This window comes from Pipistrellus kuhlii, unplaced genomic scaffold, assembly GCF_014108245.1.
Source record: "Pipistrellus kuhlii isolate mPipKuh1 unplaced genomic scaffold, mPipKuh1.p scaffold_m20_p_2, whole genome shotgun sequence".
NCBI classification, from domain to species: domain Eukaryota; kingdom Metazoa; phylum Chordata; class Mammalia; order Chiroptera; family Vespertilionidae; genus Pipistrellus; species Pipistrellus kuhlii.
This window is the reverse complement of record NW_023425515.1, coordinates 98380708-98402687: the sequence shown is the minus strand read 5'-3', so window position 1 is coordinate 98402687 and position 21980 is coordinate 98380708. Positions and strand designations below refer to the sequence as shown.

At 38.4% G+C, this 21980-nt stretch overlaps 1 protein-coding gene across 5 annotated transcripts in view; it reads right to left on the bottom strand.

The window, feature by feature from the left end:
• PLOD2 (procollagen-lysine,2-oxoglutarate 5-dioxygenase 2) overlaps positions 1-21980 on the bottom strand; it is a 215285-nt gene that overhangs the window by 26130 nt on the left and 167175 nt on the right. For 4 of the 5 annotated variants that reach the window (XM_045584113.1, XM_036443746.2, XM_036443745.2 and 1 more), the window contains 3 exons: positions 11492-11617; positions 9741-9862; positions 8509-8613 (listed from right to left, as the gene is read on the bottom strand). In XM_045584113.1, the coding sequence (XP_045440069.1) occupies positions 8509-8613; positions 9741-9862; positions 11492-11617 (353 nt within the window). The remainder of the gene's footprint in view (positions 1-8508; positions 8614-9740; positions 9863-11491; positions 11618-21980) is intronic. The other variant, XM_036443747.2, reaches the window with a different exon arrangement.

The window sequence follows — 21980 nt, the reverse complement described above, 5'->3', positions numbered from 1 at the left end:
GGGCTCCCCAGCAGAGAGCACCAAACTGAGGAAGTTATTCACATAATATCTAGCTGTGAAAACCAGTGGGGTGCTGTCTTTCATGGAGTGGCACCTGCAAGTTCTGGCACCCTCTTGAAGTACCAATGCACAAAAATTCCCTGTGGAGCCACCCACCTTGTGCTCTGGCAAAGGGGGAGTGAAGTGGACTGGAGCTGTGAGAGCAGAACCCAGGACTTGGTATTCAGGGGATAGAACTCAGAAGGCAGACACCCCAAGTTTCCTGGGCTGTCATTCCCTCCACATCAGAGGACATCTTTCCCACATAGACATCCCAAGGTTCCTGGGCTGTCATGTCATTCCCTCCACATCAGAGGACATCTTTCCCACAAAGACATCTGCCTTGCCTGGGGGGAAGATGTTTGATACACCCTATAGAAAACTACCTTGCCCTGAGACTACTTAAGAGATTAAAAGTATAATAACAATCATCCTACACTTTAGGATGACTGCCTGGAGGCAATTCAAGTCAGAATTTTATTAATCTGTAGACAGAGGCAATCTCTTGGAGGCTTGAGTCTTTGCCTAATACAATTAGTCAGAAACAGCCTTTAACACTGTTCTGCATTGGAGATTGAGAGGTGTAGAGGATCTACCTAAAACAGTCACAAACCCAAAGAGTCAACCAAAATGAAGAAACAAAGAAAAAAAATCCCCAAATGGAAGAGCTAGAGAATTCTCCAGAAGAAGAGATAAGTGAAGCAGAGATAAGAAATTTATCTGAAACAGAGTTCAGAGTAATGATGGTAAAAACGCTCTACAGCATGAAAAAAGATATAGTAACTAAGAAAAAAGAAGAGAGTGAGTTAAAGAATGACATAACACAAATAAGGAACACATTGGGAGGAATACACAGCAGATTAGGGAAAGCTGAGGATCAGATCACTAAATTAGAAGATAGTTGTAAATATCATTCAATTAGAGAACCAAAGAGAAAAAAACAATTAAAGAACAGGACAGCTTAAGGGAGCTGTGGGACAATGTGAAACCTAACAATATTAGAATAGCAGATATGCCAGAAGAAGCAGAAAGGGGGAAAGGCATAGAGAAGGTATTTGAAGAAATAATGGTACAAAAATTCCCTAACCAGGTAAAGGAAAAGCTCAAACAGTTTAGGAGGCATAGAGAACCCCTAACAAGAAGAACCCAAACATACCCACACCCAGACACATCATAATTAAAATGCCAAAAGTTAAAGACAAAAAGAGAATCTTAAAATCAGCAAGATAAAAGAAAGCTATTATTTACAAAGGAGTTCCCATAGGATGACACCTGATTTTTCATCAGAAACTCTACAGTTCAGAAGGGAATGTCATGAAGGACTAAAGGCAATGAAAAGCAAAGATCTGAGATGAAGATTACTATATACAGCAAGGCCATCATTCAAAACAGATTTTCAAATAAAGAGGTTCCCAGATTTAAAAACAAAACAAAACACTAAAGGAGTTCATCACAACCAAGCTAGCATTACAAGAAATGCTAAAGGGATTGCTTAAGGAATTGCTGAGAAGAAATAGAGAGAAAACTAGCCATATTGAAATAAAAAGGCTATAAATAAGTACCTCTCAATAATAATCCTAAATGTAAATGTATTAAATGCTCCAAACAAAAGGTGTAGAGTAGCTGAATGGATACAAAAACATGACCCAACTATATGCTGTCTACAAGAGACCCACCACAAAATAAAAGACACAAAGGATGAAAGTGAAGGAATGGAAAATTTTTTTCCCATTGAAATGGAAAAGAAAAAAAAGGTGGAGTGGCAATACTCACATCCAACATAATAGATTTTAAAATGAAGGCCATCACAAGATAAAAGAGAAGTCACTACATAGTACTAAAGGGATTGATCCAACAAGAGACTATAACCCTGATAAACATGTATGCACCCAATATAAGTGCCCCTAAATATATAAAAAATGTCTAGAGGAGTTTAACGAAGAGACTGACAAAAATACAATCATAGTAGGGTACTTTAACACCCCTCTGACTTCCCTGGACAGATCTTCCAGACAAAAATTTAACAAGGAAACAGAAACTCTAAAGAACACAGTAGATCAGATGGATTTAATAGACATTTATAGAACACTAGAGGCCCGGTGCACGAAATTCATGCACTGGGATGTGTGTCCCTCAGCCCAGCCTAAATCCTCTCCAATCTGGAATCCCTTGATGATGTCTGACTGCCTGTTCGGACATCCCTATCACAATCCAGGACTGCTGGTCTCCAACTGCTCACCTGCCTGCCTTCCTGATTGCCCCTAACTACTTCTGCCTGCCAGCCTGATCACCCCTTAACCACACCCCTGCCAGTTTTATTGATGCCTCACTGCTCTCCTGCCAGCCTGTTTGTCCCAAAAAGCTGTCCCTTGCAGGCCTGGTCATCCCTAACTGCCCTCCTCTGCTAGCCTGCTCACCCCTAACTGCCCTCCTGCTGGCCTGATCACTCACAACTGCCCTCCCTTGCAGGCCTGGTCCCTCCCAACTGTCCTCCCCTGCTGCCCAGCTTCTGATGGTCATCTTGTGTCCACATGGAGGCAGCCATCTTTGACTATATGGGGGCAGCTATCTTGTGTGTTGGAGTAATGGTCAATCTACATATTACTCTTTTACTTGATAGGCTAGAGGCCTGGTGCATAGTTGGGGGCCAGCTGGTTTTCCCTGAAGGGTGAGATCAAGGTCAGAGATCTCTTGGGGCATGGGGCAGCCTGGGTGAGAGTCCTGTGGTGGTTTTCAGGCTGGTCACGCCCCCTGGCAACCAAAGGGGAGGCTCTAGTATCTGGGATTTATTTATCTCCTACAATTGAAACTTTGTGGACATGAGTGGAGGCCTGGGCCAGCCAGGGTGTGAGGAAAGGTTGGCTTCCTCCATTACCAGGGAAACCCGAGCCTCCTGCTTTCTCTGTGGCCACAGCCATTTTGTTGGGTTAATTTGCATATTTGCTCCTGATTGGCTGGCGGGCGTGGCTTATGGGTGTAGTGGAGTGATATTAATTTGTATATTACTCTTTTATTAGATAGGATTTCACCCCAATTCAGTAGAATATACATTCTTCTCAAGTGCAGGTGGATCATTCACAAAGATAGATCATATATTAGGATACAAAACAAGGCTTTACAAGTTTAAGAAGACTGAAATTATATCAAGCATCTTCTCAGATCACAGTGGAATGAAATTAGAAATCAATTACAGTAAAAACACCCCAAAACAATCAAATACATGGAGTCTAAATAGCATGTTATTAAATAATGAATGGGATACCAACGAAATCAAGAAAGAAATAAAAAACTTCCTGGAAACAAATGAAAATGAATAAATAATAACTCAAAATCTCTGGGACATAGCAAAAGCAGTCCTCAGAGGGAATTTCATACCACTACAGGCATACCTCAAGAAAATAAAAATAAAAAAACACACCAAAAAACCCAGAAAAATCAGCAATAAACTATTTAGCCTTACAACTTAAAGAACTAGAAAGAGAACAATAAGAAAAGCCCAGAGTAAGTAGAAGGAAGGAAATAATAAAGATTAGAGCGGAAATAAATAACATGGAGACTAAAAAACAAAAAAAAATAAAATAAATGAAACTATTAGCTAGACTCATCAAGAAACAGAGAGAGGACACAAATAAATAAAGTAAAAAACAAACGTGGAGAAGTAATCATAGGCACCACAGAAATACAGAGGATTGCAAGAAAATATTATGAACAAATATATGCCACAAGCTAGACAATGTGGATCAAATAGACATATTCCTAGAAAAATATAATCTCCCAAAACTGAACCAGGAAGAATAAAAAACTTGAATAGGCCAATAGCAACTGATGAAGTAGTAACAGTACTGAAAACTCTCCCACCAAACAAAAGCCCAGGTCTGGACAGAATCATAGGGAAGTTTTTCCAAACACTCAAAGAAGAAATAACACCTTTACTCTTAAAATTATTTCAGAAAATTCAAGAGGAAGGAATACTTCCAAACTCTTTTTATGAGGCCAGAATTATTCTAATTCCAAAACCAGACAAAGACATTACAAAGAAAAAAAAATTACAGGCCAATATCCCTGATGAACATATGCTAAAATTCTCAACAAAATATTAGCAAATCACATCCAGCAATGTATTAAAAAGACCATACACCATGATAAAGTAGGATTTATTCCAGGGATGCAAATCTGATACAATATTTTCAAATCAATAAACATGATAATTCACATAAACAAATTGAAAGAAAAAATCACATGATCATATCAATACATGCAGAAAAAACATTAGACAAAATCCAACATCCATTTTTGATAAAAACTCTCAGGGAAGCTGCAATAGAAAGAGCAGATCTCAACATGATAAAGGCCATATATGACAAACCTATAGCCAACATCATACTCAATGGGCAAAAACTAAAACCATTTCCCCTAAGAATATGATCAAGATAGGGATGCCTACTTTCACCCCTCCTGTTCGACATAGTACTGGAAGTTCTAGCCATAAGAGATCAGACAAGAAGAAAAAAATAAAAGACATCCAAATTGGAAAAGAAGTAAAATTGTAAATATTCCCAGATTATATGATATTGTACATAAAAACCCCCAAAGACTCCATCAAAAAACTACTAGAGTTAATAAATGAATTTGGCAATGTAGCAGGGTACAAAATTATCACCCAGAAATCTGTGGCTTTTTTGTACACCAATAATGAACTCACAATTCCATTTACCATTGCAACAAGAAAATTAAGATACTTAGAAATAAAGTTAACTAAGGAGGTAAAAGACATATAATAAAAAAACTACAGGATGTTGAAAAAGAGATAGAGAAGACATAAACAAATGGAAGAATATACTGTGTTCATGGATTGGTAGAATCAACATCATTAAAAGTTCTATACTACCCAAAGCGATCTATAGATTCAATGTAATTCCCATTAAGATACCAATACAAACCTAGAAAAAACTCTCCAAAAATTCATCTGGAATAACAAAAGACCCTAAATAGCTGCAGTGATCCGGAGAAAGAAGAACAAAGTTGGAAGGATCAAAATACCAGATATCAAGCTGCATTACAAAGCGACTGTTCTCAAAACTGCCTGGTATAGGCATAAGAACAGACATATAGACCAATGGAACCAAACAGAAAACCCAGAGATGGACCCAAGCCATTATGTTCCATTAATATTTGATAAAGGTGACAAGAGCATACAGTGGAGTCAAGATAAATCTTTTTAATAAATGGTGTTGGGAAAATTGGACAAATACATGAAAAAAAAAAAAAAAAGGAAAGAAAGAAAAGAAAAAGAAACTAGCCTAACTTACACCAAGTACAAAAATAAACTCAAAATGGATAAAGGACTTAAATGTAAGATGGGAAACCATAAAAATCTTAGCATGATCCACAGGCAGCAAAATAGTAGATATATGCCATAGCAACATCTTTACCTATACAGCTCTTTATAACTATGGAAATTAAAGAGAAAATAAACAAATGGGACTACAAAACAAAAAGCTTCTGCACAACAAAAGAATCCATCAACAAAACAACAAGAAAGCCTACTGGGAGGGAGAACATATTTGCCAATGGTATATTTGATAAGAGTTTAATCTGTAAAATTTACAGGGAACTCATACTACTTAACAAAAGGAAGATAAACAATCCAATCCAAAAAATGGGAAAAGTATATAAACAGACACTTTTCGAAAGAGGATGTAAAGAAGGCCAAAATATATAGGAAAACATGTTTAAAGTCACAAATCATCCAAGAGATGAAAATCAAAAACAATAATGAGGTACCATCTCACACCTGTCAGAATCAACAAATCAACAAAAGACAAGTGCTGGTGAAGATATGAACAAAAAAGGACCCTTGTGCACTGCTTGTAAGAATGGAGACTGCTGCAACCATTGTGGGAAACAGTATGGAGTTTCCTCAGAAAATTAAAAATGGAACTTCCATTTGACTTAGAACAAAAAATTCATCTGGAATAACAAAAGACCCCAAATAGCTGCAGCATTCTAGGAAAATATTCCAAGAAATCAAAAACACCAATCAGAAAGGATATATGCACCCCTATATTCGTAGCAGCACAATTTACAATAGCTAAGATTTGGAAACAGCCAAAAGTGTCCATTAGCAGTTGAGTGGATTTAAAAACTGGGATACATCTACTTAATGCAATAAAAGAGAAGGAATTCTTAACATTTGCAACAGCATGAATGGAACTGGAGTGCATTATAAAAAGAAATAAGCCAGTGAGAGAAAGATAAATATCACATGATCTCACTCATTTGTGGAATATAATGAACAATAGAAAATGATGAACAAAAATAGAGCCAGAGGGGAAATAGTATTCTAGAATATAATAAAAGTAATCCTGTTATTTTTACATTTTTAATACTTCCTACAATGTTTGTGATACACTGTTAGTACAGTTTTGGTAATATTATTATACTTAAAATCCTTTTGTCTTCAAAATATTAATGTTTATTGCATGTAGTATTATTATTTGTAAGATCAGTTTTCTTACAAATGATAATAATTGGTGTTTATTGCTTATAATATTATCATATTTAACATCATTTTTCTTGGGTTATTAATGTTTATTGCATGTAACATTATTATATTTAACATTGTTTTACTTGAAATATTAAGGTTTATTGTTATATTTAACATTACTATATTATATGTAACATTACTATATTTTAAATCATTTTTCTTGAAATAAGAAAACTGAAAAAAAAGAATTATACGTTACAACTTTATTCCATATGCTTTTCCTTGCATTATGAATAAAACATTATATATATTTTGAAAACTACCCTGCAATTTATAATTATTGTAGATATGTGTCTACTAATAGCTATATACTTGGACTATGTATATACAGGTTAAAGTGAGAAGTCTTAGATTTAAGTTGACAGATTATGCATACACTAGCGGCCTGGTGCACGGAAATTTGTGTACTTGGCGGGGGGGGGAGGGCTCAGCCCAGCCTGCACCCTCTCACAGCCTGGGGATGTCCAACTAATGGCATAGGCCCACTCCTCTGTGGGAGGTGACTGGCGGGCCTATCAGGGATGGCATGGCCGGCCCCACCCCCCATTGCACCACCATCACTGTTGGCCTCTGCAGGAGCGACCCCGATGGGCCTATCTGGGGATAGCGAGTGGCTGGCCCTGACCCAAATTGCCCTGCCATGGTCACTGGTGGCCTCCCCCTGAGGGAGGCAACCTGTTGGGTGATCAGGGGATGGCACCAGCCCTCATCACAGTACTGCTAGTCATCGCCACCCCCCCCCCATTGCTGTCCCCTTCCTGTACCCACTGGCCCCCCGCTTGCCAGGCGCTCCCCTATCTCCCTTTCCACCCCCGCTACCCCCCCCCCCCCCACTGAGGTTGTTCTGCCATTCAGTTGATTTGCATATTTTGCTTTGATTATATAGGATAGAGTGGGTTAGTAGAGCATAATAGACTTCTAATATATTTTACTTGGAAAAATAAAAACAGTAACTAACATTTGACTGCTAACCATTCTATCTGTTATGAGAAATAATTGTGTTAATATGTAAACATACCTGGCACTTAGTAAGCACTCATTGAACGTAGGCCCTAGTTGGTATTTTAAGTGGTTAGAGCATTGGCCCACACACTGGAGGGTCAAGGGCACATACCTGGGTTGCAGATTCAACCCCCAGCCCTGGTCAGTATGGAAGGCAACCAATCCATGTGTCTCTCTCATGTCAATGTTTCTTTCTCTCTCTCCCCACTTACTTTCACTCTCTCTAAAAATCAATGGAAAAATTATCCTAGGATGAGGATTAATAATAACAAATAAAAAAGGTGGGCTATTAGTACAAGTATTAATACTACTAGTTGTGGTAGCAGTAGTATTAATAAGAAAAGATTTAATATCATCATTATAAGCTGTTACAGATGATGTCTTTTCTCCATTTCAATTCAGTTAAATAAAAATAGGTATAGAGTAGTGATGTGGTTCAGTACTAAATAAAACCACAGATCAGATTATAAAGTAATTTGTAACTCTGAAATTTTAAATTCTAAGAACTACAACTGTGTGTGCAATAAGTTTTAGGCCACAAGTTTTAGGAAATTCTACTTTTAAAATATCGATGGAAAAATTTAAAATTTCAAATTTTATAGGCATAAAATATATTATAATTTCACTCATCTTTACACAGTTAAATAGGACAAATATAATAAAACAAACATCACATTTGTGATTGAAACTAACAATAAAAACTTGTAATTGTTATCAGGTTATTTTCTATTTGACTTCCTTAGAGACAAACTAATTAATTAGAATTGAAAGTTTATAAGGTGTAGAAAATAACCTAGTGTGAGTTCCCTCAATTTGCTCCTCCCTATTTGTTCATTCCACAGATGTCATTACAGTATGTCCACACTGATGAAGAAAATGATCATTTTCCAAATAAACTGTGATTAAATTTTATATGATACCTGTTTTGTTCAATCAAAATTTTTAAAGTCCTTGGATTTGTCAAAACAACATCTGCATCCACACTGAAGTAATAATCACAGCTGTCATCCTGACGACAAAAATCCCTGACATAGATAAAGAAATAAGAATTAGAAAAAGTATTTATTTGCTGTTGAAAAATGTTAATATAAAGCTTATATGTAAAATAAAGTTTCTTTAACATAGTTTTCAAAGATAATATTCAAAGGATAAATATTGTCTTCAACTTCAAAAAGGTCAATTTATCAACATAGATGTTCACAGATAGATCAACATTAAAAATTTTAGGCAGGTAAAATATGTTTTCAACCAGTAAATATTTTAGAACATAAATCAACTAATCAGAATGGAAATTTATATTTTATAATTAAATCCTCTCTAAAAGGCAAAAATAATTTACCCCAATGTATTTATTAACAATATTTTACCCCAATAATTTACCACAATGTATTTATTAACAATATTGTAAAAAAAAACATTTTTGCACATGCACACATACACACACTGCAAAATCTTGTATATCCACCAGCTCTGATTTTACTGAATCCTGGAGATACAAGTCAATGACTCTTTAGATATTAAAACTTTTAGAAGTTGATTTCATTTGATTTTTTTCTAAGATTATTACTCCTCTGCTTCTTACTAGGGACATTGACTATTATGAATGCTTTTCTTGGTAGTTTGCAGTGCCCAATCAAGACACTGTGGAATGAACCACCTATGTTACATGAAATTCTTCCCAGTATTATGGTTGTGCATTTTGGGTCTTCTCTTTCTGGGCCCCCAGTAATCACTTTTAGGTATTATCAATGTGTATCTCGATACCACATCTGTTTCTAAGCAACTATCAAACCACTACACCAGGCAGTAGTTAAATTTTTACATATAATTTTTAATAATAAGTTTTGAATATGGACCCAAGGATAAGAGGTTCCTTACTTATATAAGTCATACTATACCTTTGTCTGAGTATTTTTTAAAATCTTGATCTGTAGTTTAATTAATCTCTTAGCCATTAAAAGAAAAATGTAAGTAACTTCCATGGCCCTTTAAATAGAGTTTAACAGTAGAGGATGTTCACACCTGTGCATGCACACACACACACACACACACACACACACACACACACAATTGAGACATCCAAGTTTAGGGTACTATTTTTTTTTAAGTTTATTTAGTACAAATTGTTTAAATTAAATTTATTAAAACATACATTCCCATGTTTCTGGCTTCGGCTTGACTCAGATTTTCTTCTGGTCCTACTATTTTTATAGTACTGATTTCATGTTTAGCTTTATCAAAAAATACCTTGATGTGCTTTTCATGATAAACTTCCTGTAACAAAATTTTAAAAGATAAAATTAGTGGAAAAGAAGACAATAAGATGATTGAAGTAATCATATGTAGGGGTGGGGTCACATTCAAAGAGGTAAATTCCACAATGCATATATTCACTCACAGACCAAATGATAACCAAATTAAGCATGCTTCATTTAAATAGCATCTAAATGTCACAGTTAGAAGCTCAAATAAATACATATAAATATGTTTTAAAGAGAATATATCTCAATATTATTTTAACATTTACTCCTAGACAGGTATTTACATAAATATTTAAATCCTGGGTTCTCTGAAGTGTTTCTAACTGGGAGTGTGTGTGTGGAGTAATGGTGAAAAAATGGCTTATGGGTTGAGAATGTTAGAAATGTGTTATAAAATAGCCATTAAAATGCATATTAAACCTAATAAATATTAATCTAAGTTATAAATAATAATTTTCTGAAATAAATATTTCAATCTTCTGTGAAGTTAGAGGAACAAAAGTAATGGTCATATATAAAATACTGAGTATCTTTTTTTATTTCACAAAACAGTATATTTAACAAAATTTTATTGATGGGAAAACTACCAACATAAAGCCATCAAATTAGTTTCATTAAACTGTGCTAAAACTTCGATAAGATTATGTCTTCCTCAGAGCTTTTTATGTATCAAGTTTTATTAAGTATTTTTAAAAGTTTTTCATAGATTGTTAAAACTACTTGAAGCATAAAAACTACATAGAGTTAATTTTTCCTTCTTTCCTATGAAAGGAAGGAAGGCATAAATAAAAGATAAGGCACGGTGGGGCAAATGTAAGCTTACAGTTATTTACATGGAAAATAACACAAAAATTAATAAGTAATATAAGAATAAACTACATGTTTCACATACTCACAACTGTAAACTTTTGCCCCAAAATATTATCTGGAAAAGGCAAATGATTAGCTGACATGTACATGAGGAAGAAAGAATAGTGGTAAACAAAAATTATTAGGATAGAAGAGAGAAAACAGCATACTTAACAGCTAATAAGTTTTTCTAGATGTTAAATATTAACTGTTTTAAACAGGAAAGAGGCAAATATGGAAAAGTATTGAGAAAAAAAAAGTCATTAAGTTCAGATTATATGTGAGAGCTGTTTGGGAAGCTCTGAATATTTCTGAAAGAAATGAAACTATTTAATCCTTTGGGGAAGAGCATGCCATTGAAAGAAAACTCTAGCTGCAAGATATTTCAAGTTCTAATGCCATAGTGTTACTATTAGCTACAAATAATTTAATGATAGATTCTAAAAACAAATTGCCAGAACTAATACAAAGGTAAAGCAATATAAGGACCTCTGACATTTTTTTTATTACATATAAGTTGAGCCATTGGAAATGGCTGATATTCAAAAAATTTTGATCTACAAAGTGTGTTAGTTTCATGAGGCTTATCCCAATATTATTATACTAATTTCTAGACTCTTATCTTTAGGTCTTAAAAAATCAGGGCAGTAATTACTCCAAAAAAACCCTACTTATTTTAGCCAATTGGATTTTTTCCAGACACAATAGATAATAACAAGTAGTTCCAAAGAAAATAAAAAACACTACTTTAAAAATACTTTTTACATAAATTATTAATGTCTCAAATACTTACTTTGTTATGAATAAAGACTTTAAGTGCTTCTTTTGGGTAATCCAGTGTCAAAAGTATGTCCAGAAATCGAGGTAGAAATGGGGTTGGTTGCTCAATAAAAACACCTATTGTTACATTTGGATAGACCTTTGTTTTATAGCAAACATAAGAAAAATTATCATTAGTGTGATTTTAATTTAAATTCTATTCAAGTCTTACTTAGAACACCAAATATATTAGAATATCATTCCAATGTAATCTGCTAAATTTGAGTAGCCTAATGGCAATTCTGTAATACCTGAAATACATTTTTGTAGACCCCATCAAAGTGGTTAATTTTAGTACATCACACATTGGCATTATGAATTAAGTTTAAAGAGGAAATTCACTATTATATTTATTACACAGATATTATTAAGGGTATAGCCTACTCTATGATTCAAAGCTTCCTTTAAGGTAGGTCATAAAAAACTTCTTTCAGATCTGCAACTATTTGTACATCATCACAGAAACCAGAATGCTAATTGTGTTTCTCCTTTTGTTTCCATGGCTTACAAATTCAGTGGTTAATTTGTAGAAATAAAGGTTCTGAGCCTTTATTTCTCTCCTTGAATATTTCATTTAATAGTATTTATTATATATAATCTAATTTTAATATATACATATATACATATCCTATCTAATAAAAGAGTAATATACAAATTGCACCACACAGCTGTTTGGACATTAGTGACCATACCATACCTCCACTACACCCACAAGCCATGTCCACCAGCCAGTCAGGAGCAAGTATGCATTTTAACCCAACCAAGATGGCTGCAGCCACAGAGAAAGCAGGAGGGAGGCTTGGGTTTCCCTGGCAATGGAGGAAGTCAAGCTTTCCATACACCCTGGCCAGCCCAGGCCTCCACTCAAGGCTATAAAGTTTCAATTATAGAAGATAAAAATATGCCAACAAAAATGGCGGCAGCCATGGAGCTGGAGGGAGCAGGAAGCTAGGGTTTCCTTCAGCAATGGAGGAAGCCAAGCTTTCTGCACACCCTGGCCTGGCTTGGCTTCCACTTATGGCTACAAAGTTTCAATTATAGAAGATAAATAAATCCAACAGAAATGGCTGCTGCTATGGAGTGAGCAGAAGGCTTGGCTCCACTCCAGATTACAAAGTTTCAATTGTAGAAGACAAATAAATCCCAGATACCAGGGCCTCTGCTTGGGTCACCATGGGGCGTGGTCAGCCTGAAAACCACCATAGGCTCCTCACCCAGGCTGCCCCACACCCCAAGGGAATCCCAACCCTGATTCAGAACACCTTTCAGGGCAAACCAGCTGCCCCCCACCGGTGCACCAGGCCTCTATCCTATCTAATAAAAGAGTAATATGAAGACTGACCATTACACAAGTTGGCATCCCCCATGTGGACACAAGATGGCCAGCAGGGTAGGGTAGTTGGGAAGGACCAGGCCTGCAAGGGAGGGCAGTTGTGGGCAATCAAGCCTGCAGGGGAGGACAGTTAGGGGTGACCAGGCCGGCAGAGGAGGGAAGTTGGGGATGACCAGGCACACAGGGGAGGGCAATTAAGGGCAAACAGGCTGGCAGGGGAGTGGTTAGGGTGATCAGGCTGGCAGGTGGAAGTGGTTAGGGGCAATCAGAAAAATAGGCAGGAAAGAAATTGGGAGCCAGCAGTTCTGGATTGTGAAAGGGATATCCAACTGCCCATTTAGGCCTGATCCTACTGGGATTTGGCTTAAATGGGCAGTCAGACATCAGTGGGATCAGGCCTAAATATCCCTCGAGAGGTCCCAGATTGGAGATGATGCAGGCTGGGCTCAAAAACACCCCCCCCTCATGTATGAATTTCATGCACTGGGCTTCTAGTAAATTAATTATATATATATATATATATATATTTACATACACACACACACACACATATATATATATATATATATATATATATATATATATATATATACACACTGAGTGGCTAGATTATTATGATCTCTGAATACATAATAATCTGGCTACTCAGTGTATATCCTATATAATAATAGTCTAATATGCAAATTATCACCTTGACCAGGAGTTTGACCAGCAGGTAGGCTGGACAACTGCCCATACACACACACACACACACACACACACACACACACACACACATATACATGTACACTGAGTGGCCAGATTATTATGCATTCAGAGATCATAATAATCTGGCCACTCAGTGTATATAAAAGCCTAAGCGACCATTGCAATCGAAACAACCAAAGGGATGACCAAACGGCTGCGTGGTACAATCAAGCTGTCAGGGCGATTAGTGAGTGCTGACCAGGCTGTGTAGGGCCAGCAGGCCAGCAGGGGGCTTAGTGAGGCACAACCAAATGATAGAGCAGGAGGCTGCATGAAGCAGCCATGCTGACAAAGGGGTTAGTGAAGGACGACTAAACCACTGAACAGAGGACTACTTGGGGCAATCAGGCCCATAGGGGAGGTTAGTGAGGGATGACCAAACAACTGAACAGCAGGCTATGTGGGGTGACCAGGATGGCAGGGGGGACAGTTAGGGTTGACCAGGCCAGCAGGGGGGTACAGTGAGGGGCGACCAGGCCAGTGGAGGCGGGGGGCAGGGGGGCAGTTAGGGATCAGGCAGGTGAGCAGTTCTTTGTGCCACTATAAAGCTGTTTTGATTAATTAGCTTTGTAGTATAACTTGATATCTGATATAGATATTAAGGGTAACAAGAATTCAGAGACAAGAATGAGAAGCAGATTGCATCCACTCTAAGTGGTCCCAGATTGTGAGAGGGATGTCCAACTGCTGGTTTAGGCCTGATCCCCCTAAATCTGCAGTCGGACATCCCCTGAGAGGTTCCGGATTCCAGAGGGTGCAGTCTGGGCTGAGGGGATCCCACCCCCATGTATGAATTTTGTGCACTGGGCCTCTAGCATATATATATATATATATATATATATATATATATATATATATATATATATATACACACACACACACACACACACACACACACACACACACACACATGTATGTATATATCTTTTCCTATATAGGAAATGAAGTGCTACTTTCTTCATTATATAAAAACAAAGTACTATGTTACATCATAATTATCTATACTAATAAAAGGGTAGTATGCTAATTGGACAAGACATCTTCCAGATAACCTTCCATATATCCTTCCTGACAAAGTGGGGCCCGGTTGCCTGTGGCTGTGGCTGGCCCAGGATAAGCTGCCCGAGATGCTGGGCAAAGAAGCCTCCTGTGGTACCTGGTGAAGAAGCTCCAACCAGCCTCCACCACAGATCTGTTCAGGGAAATGCTGGAGCCCAGGCACTCACTGGCTGCCAGTAAGTGAGGGGCCGCCCTGCCTATGAGGAAAAGGGGGAAGGCAGATGGGCTGGTGGCAGCCTGGAAGCCAAAGCACCTGAGATGGTAGGAGGAGAGGACTGGCAAGCACACTTGCCTCAGGTCCTACCCCAGTGTGTGCACTGCAGCCCCACAGTCCAGGAGCCTTGGAGTGCTACACCATGTTTGCTGCATAAAGGGCTCTGCTAGAGACACAGGCCAGGAGTAGCGCCAGCCCCTATGACCTTTGTATGCGGCCCCTAAGGCCTTTGTATACGGCCCCTATGGCCTTTGTATGCAGCCCCTATGGCCTTTGTATGTGGCCCCCAATCATAGACTGCTGGTTGCTCAGTCTAAGCCTGGCACAGAGCCTTCACATGCATGTGGTGCAGCATCTGGAGCCTCTAGTTCATAGTCTTCCAGCCTGTGTCAGAAACGCACTTCCCTTGAGCAATGTTTTTCTGCATATGCAAGTATAAGTTCAGGGTTTTGTTTTATTCGGGGCTACTCCAGAAATTGAAGGAATTGCCAGTGTTATCTTTCATGGTTTTGAATCATCCTCTGTGCTTCTCTGATTTTTTGGTTGATAGTAGTTTCCTGGGTCAGGGGAAGTCTCCCTCTCCCCAGAGTCAGGAGCACCAGCCCAGGTCCACTCATTGGTCCAGCCCTGACCACAAAGGTGAGTTTCTGCATGCTGGAGTTTGATTCCCACACATTAGCCCTAGGAGACGAATACCCTTGTTATTGCTGTGTGTCCCAGTTTTAATTGGACAAATACCTGGTGGACCCGGTGCCAGCTTAGCAAAATATTTTAGGAGAATTCTGTCTGGGTTTCCTCAAATTCCCTCAGTCCCTACTCAACCTTCTATAAAGGCACAGAACAAGTGAGGCCCTTAAATAAAAATCACACGTCTCCAGCAATAATGGGCCTCTCTCATCACAGTCATTTGGACTGGATGGCATTTTAGTATTTATCTAGGCACCATGACAGAGAAACACAAGCTCAAGTCACGATCTGTGCCCTTAAATAATTCACAATCTTATTAGAGCGAGTGGATGATAAAAGCGCAGTAATGACATAGAATATAAGGCAACAATACAGAGAGGAATAGAGGCAATTGGTGGGGTGATTTTCCATCATTACTACAAAGAGTATGTGCTATGAATTAAATAAAGAGAAATATATGTGGAAGTAGTTGCTTCATGAGTATGACATCCCTATTTTTAAAGGAAGCTGAGTTCCCTGTGAACTGTGTACTATGCTGTGATATTTGAGACATGGAACATGGGAGGTCCTAAGTGTACTATGCTTTGATATTTGAGACATTCTTTGTTGTTCAATGTGATTTATTTCTGTACTCAGTTTTGTAATAAATTACTGGAATACATCTTGCTATAAAATATTACTAAAAGATCAAATGATCAGGTGGCATTTATTGTTATTTTCTATAAATAAACACAATCTCTGGTATACTAAAGTGATAGGTATTACAGAAATATTCAGATAGAGAGACCTAAGGGCTTGATTATAAGTTAGGTTTACTATCAAACCCAAATTTATTGCTTAATAAAAAAAGCAGGGAGCCAAATAGAAACTGAACTGTCTTTTCTTGTGCCAGTATAAAGCTGTTTTGATTAAGTGGCTTTTTAGTATAGCTTAATATCTGGTATGGATATCAAAAGCAACAAGAAAGAATTCAGAGGCAAGAATGAGAAGCAGATTGCATCAACTCTAAGTTGCTGCTAAAGAAAAAGAATGGTATACTATGAAAATACTTAATACAGAGTGTAGAGAGATTTGTTCAAATAGAATTGCATAAAGTAGGTGGTATTTCAGTTAATTTTTTTTACATGTGAAGAGGTTAGCTAGATAAGAAAAAGGTGTAGGGGTCCCAGATTGGAGAGGGTGCAGGCTGGACTGAGGGACCCCCGTGCACGAGTTTTGTGCACCGAGCCTCTAGTATTATTTGTATATAGGAAAGCTATTTTCTTTCACTAACACATTTTTTCTTTTTAAAAATAAACCTTTATTGTTGATTATTACAATTATTCCTCTTCCCCCCCCACCCCCACATAGCTCCCCTCCACCTGGTTCCCACCCCACACTCAGCCCTTACCCCCCACACTGTCCTTATCCATAGGTGTACAATTTTTATCCAGTCTCTTCCCACACCCCTTACACCTCTCCCCCCCCTTAGAATTATAAGTCCACTCCCATTCTATGCCTCTGATTCTATTATATTCACCAGTTTATTCTGTTCATCAGATATTATACTCACTTGATTTTTAGATTCACTTGTTGATAGTTATGTATTTGTTGTTCATAATTTTTATCTTTACCTTTTTTTTCTTCTTCCTCTTCATAAAGAATACCTTTCAGCATTTCATATAATACTGGTTTGGCAGTGATGAACTTTAGCTTTTTCTAACTGTGAAGCTCATTATCTGCACTTCAATTCTGAATGATAGCTTTGCTGGGTAGAGTATTCTTGGTTGTAGGTTCTTGCTATTCATCACTTTGAATATTTCTTGCCACTCACGTCTGGCCTGCATAATTTCTGCTGAGAAATCAGCTGATAATTGTATTGGTGCTCCCTTGTAGGTAACTAACTGTTTTTCTCTTGCTGCTTTTAATATTCTTTGTCTTTTGCTCTTGGCATTTTAATTATGATGTGTCTTGGTGTGGTCCTCTTTGGATTCCTTTTGTTTTGTTTTCTGTGCACTTCCTGGACTTGTAAGTCTATTTCTTTCACCAGGTAGGGGAAGTTTTCTGTCATTATTTCTTCAAATAGGTTTTCAGTGTCTTGCTCTCTCTCCTCTTCTGGCACCCCCATAATTCTGATGTAGCCTTGAAATTGTCCCAGAGACTCCTTACACTATCTTCATATTTTTGGATTCTATTTGCTTTTTGCTTTTCCAGTTGGGTGATTTTTGCTTCTTCGTATTTCAAATCTTTGACTTGTTGCTTGTGATCTTCTAGTCTGCTGTTGGATCTCTGTATATTATTTTTTTTTATTTCAGTCAGTGTATGTTTAATTTCTAGTTGGTCTCTTTTCATATCCTCAAGGGTCTCACTAAATTTATCAGCCTTTTCTAGAAAATTCTAGAAAAACCTAAAACCGTGGTTTTGAACTCAATATACAGTCATTTGCTTTCCTCCATTTCTTTCATTTGTGACCTGTTTCTCTGCACAATTTGGCTACTTTCCTGAGTTGATAGAGTGGATTAGTGTGCTAGGTGTCCTATAGAGCCCAGTGGCTCAGCCTCCCAATCACCCACCAATTCCCACCTTCCCTCTGAGATTCAACAGTTTGTTCAATGTTTCTATGTCTCTGTTCATGAGTTTATTTTGTTAATTGGATTCCATATATGAGTGAGATTATGTGATACTTCTCTTTCTCTTACTGGCTTATTTTGCTTAGTATAACACACTCCAGGTCCCTCTAGGCTGTCTCAAAGAGTAAGAGATCCTTCTTTTTTACTGCTGCATAATTTTCCATAGTATAAATGTACCACAGCTTTTTCATTCACTCATCTACTGATGGGCACTTGAGCTGTTTCCAGTTCTTAGCTATTGTAAATTGTGCTGCTATGAACATAGGGCTACATACATTATTTATGATTGGTGCTTCAGGTTTCTTAGGCTATATTTCTAGGAGTGAGATCAATGAGTCAAATAGCAGTTCTATATTTAATTTTTTGAGGAAACTCCATACTCTTTTCCATAATGGTTGTAGCAGTCTGCATTCCCACCAGCAGTGCACTAGTTTTTCCTTTTTTTCCACATCCTTGCCAGCACTTGTCATTTGTTGATTTGATAATGCTAGCCATTCTCACAGGTGTGAGGTGATATCTCATTGTGGTGCTAGTTGGATATATCTGAAGATAAGTGACTGAAAATTTTAAAAAATATTTTTAATTGGTTTCAGAGGTGAAGGGATAGGGAGAGAGAAAGAGAAACATCTATGATGAGATGGAATCATTTATTGGCTGCCTACTGCATTCCCCCACCCTCACTGAGAATAGAGCCTCCAACCAAGGCATCTTCCCTGACCAGGAAGTGAACCATGACCTCCTGGCTCATGGGTTGACACCCAGCCACTGAGCCATGACAGCCAGGCTGAACGTTTTTTTCATATGGTTCTTAGTCATTTGTATGTCCACTTAAGAGAAGTGTGTATTTAGGTCCTTTGCCCATTTTTAAGTTGGATTGTTTGCCTTTCTTTTGTTAGGTTGTCTGAGTTCCTTACATATATTTTGGATATTAATCCTTTATCAGATGTATCATGCCAAATATGTTCTCCCATACAGTGGGCTCTCTTAGAATTTTGTTGATGGTGTCTTTTGCTGTGCAGCAGCTTTTAATTTTGTTGTAGTCCTGTTTGTTTATTTTCTCTAATGTTTCCTTTGACATAGGAAATATATTTGCAAACATATTGCTACAAGAGATGTCTGAAATTTTGGTGCCTATAGTTTCTTCTAGGATTTTTATGGTTTCATGACTTAGGTTTAAGGCTTTTATCCATTTTGAGTTTATTTTTGTGTATTGTGTAAGTTGGTGGTCTAGTTTCATTTTTTTTTAATGTATCTGTCCAAATTTTCCAACACCATTTATTGAAGAAACTGTCTTGACTTCATTGTATGCTCTTGCCTCCTTTGTCAACTATTGAGTATAATAGTTGACAGCCTTGATTGACTTCTGTGGTCTCTATTCTGTTCTGTTGATCTACATGTCTGTTTTTTTCTTGTGCCAGTATAAAGCTGTTTTGTTTACAGTGGCTTTGTATTGTAGTATAACTTGACATCTGGTATTGTAATTCCTCCAACTTTATTATTCTTTTTTGAGATTACTATGGCTATTTGGGATATTTTTTGGTTCCATATAAATTTTTTTAAATCTTTTATTTTATTGTTTAAAATATTACAAATAGTAGTATACTTGTTTACTACTACTAGTATATTTGTATACCCCCCCCCCATTGTCCATATAAATTTTTGGAGTATTTATTCTAGATATGTGAAATAAGCTGTTGGTATTTTAATAGGGATTGCATTGAATCTATAGATTGCTTTGGGTGTTATGGACATTTTAATGATGTTAATTTAAGACTTAAAAAAAGGGTAAAATAATAATAGTTATAAAACCTAATATATAAAAACCCTGGGTCTTAATGACCAGTAATTACTGGAGGCTGACCAACCAGAAGTCAGTGCTGGTGCTTCCCCAAGCAAGCAGCAAGGGGTAGTAAGGCAGGCAGGCAGAGGGGTTAGGGGTGATTAAATAGGCAGACCAGTGGTTAGGGGTGATCAGGTAGGTAGGCAAGCTGTTAGGGAAGATCAGTTGGGCAGACTAATGGTTAGGGGAAATCAGGTAGGCAGAGAGCCCTTTCCTAGGGTGGCTCCACCTCCCCAAGCAAGCATTAGGAGCACTCAGGCTGGCAGGCAGGATGGTTAGGGGTGATCAGGTAGGTAGACCAGAGGTTAGGGGAATCAGGTAGGCAGGCAAGTGGTTAGGGGAGATCAGGTAGGTAGGCCAGTGGTTAGGGTTGATCAAGTAGTCAGACAACTGGTTAGGGGAAATTGGGTAGTCAGGCAGAATGGTAGGGTTGGTCAGGTAGGCAGACCAGCAGTTAGGGGTGATCAGGTAGGCAGATGGCCCCTTGCAGGGCTGGCCCCTCCCCACAGCAAAGAAAGAAGGAGGCCCAGGCCAGCCAAGATATTACACACTATCCTGTCACCTGCAGAGAGAGGCCACTGGTGGCACGGGAGTGGGGCCAGTGTTGCACAGATGGCAAAAAGTGGCAGTGGTAGGGGTGGGACCAGCTGCCTGCAGCCTGGGGAAGGAATGCCCTGATAGGCCCTGATCTCAGGAAAGGCCTAGGGACCCTACCAAAGGGTTCCAGATTGTAAGAGCAGTCTTCTAGTAAAAATCCTATCAAATAAAGAAGGAATATAGTATTTGACTGTCATACCATCATAAAATATGGCAGCACCCACAGACAATAAGGATTATGCTAGTTGACAATCACACCCTCAATGATGGTTGCACCCACAGCCACAAGAAGGCAGCAACCAGTTTCATCAGCCCCACCACTCTGTGTGCCTGCTTCTCCTCTCAGCCACCCAGCCACCCAAAGCTAGCCCAAGGAGCAGGAAAGCCTTGGATTGAGGCTGCTCAGCCATCCAGAGCTGGCCTGAAGTGCAGACAAATCTCAGATGGCGGTTTCCCAGCTGCCCAAGGCTGGCCCAAGGCACAGGTAAGTCTCGGATGCACAGGGCCAGCTTGAGGCTCAGGTAACCAGGGCCAGGATGAGGCTTGTGCTGCCAGCAGTGGCAGCAGCAGAAGTGTGATGGGGGTGTTGCTTTCCCCTGATCATCGGGTAGCCTCCTACCCCTTAGGTCTCCCAGACTATGAGAGGGGGCAGGCCGGGATGAGGAAGCCCCCCTCAAGTGCATGAATTTTCATGCACTGAGCCTCTATTATAATAATATACAATGTTAAATAAAGTGAGATAAAAAAAAAAGATTTAAGTAAAATAAAAATTTGAAGTGGTAATGACATTCACTTTCAATTTTCTGCGTGGCACATCTGTTTCCTTTCAGATAGTCAGCAAAGTATTGAAGTTCCCTGCAATCCACCATTCCTCTGTGTCATAAGCCACAAAGCTGTTTTAAAGCAGGCAGGGAAAAAATAAAATAAAATAAAGCTTGCAGGATCTCTCTGCTCTTTTTGGTTTTCAGCATGTCTTTAGTTGTTTTTACACGAGTCAATTTCTGATATGACCTCTGGTTGGCAGTGTTTCTGTCTTAATATCAAGGGCTAAAAGGCCTCTTTACCCTGGCACTGCACACGTCTTTTCCTCCTGGCTCTACACAGCCTGTGCAGGATTTCAGGTTTCCTTTCTGAGCATAGTCCAGCTGTGGGTTAATATCTAGAGTTCCCTTTTGCCAGCAGTGCTGTGGACCCCCTTCCACATTCGATGGTTACATTGACCCCAACGGCCCTGGATTTTGTGGTGAGTTTTCTTCCTTTGCGACTCTAGTTCCTACTGTGCATTTATCCCTCCAGCCTGGCTCCTGGACATCACCTTTTTCTAGATGACATCTGACCTTTCCACCCATGGATTGCCTTTGTTTAAGTTGCCAGTTC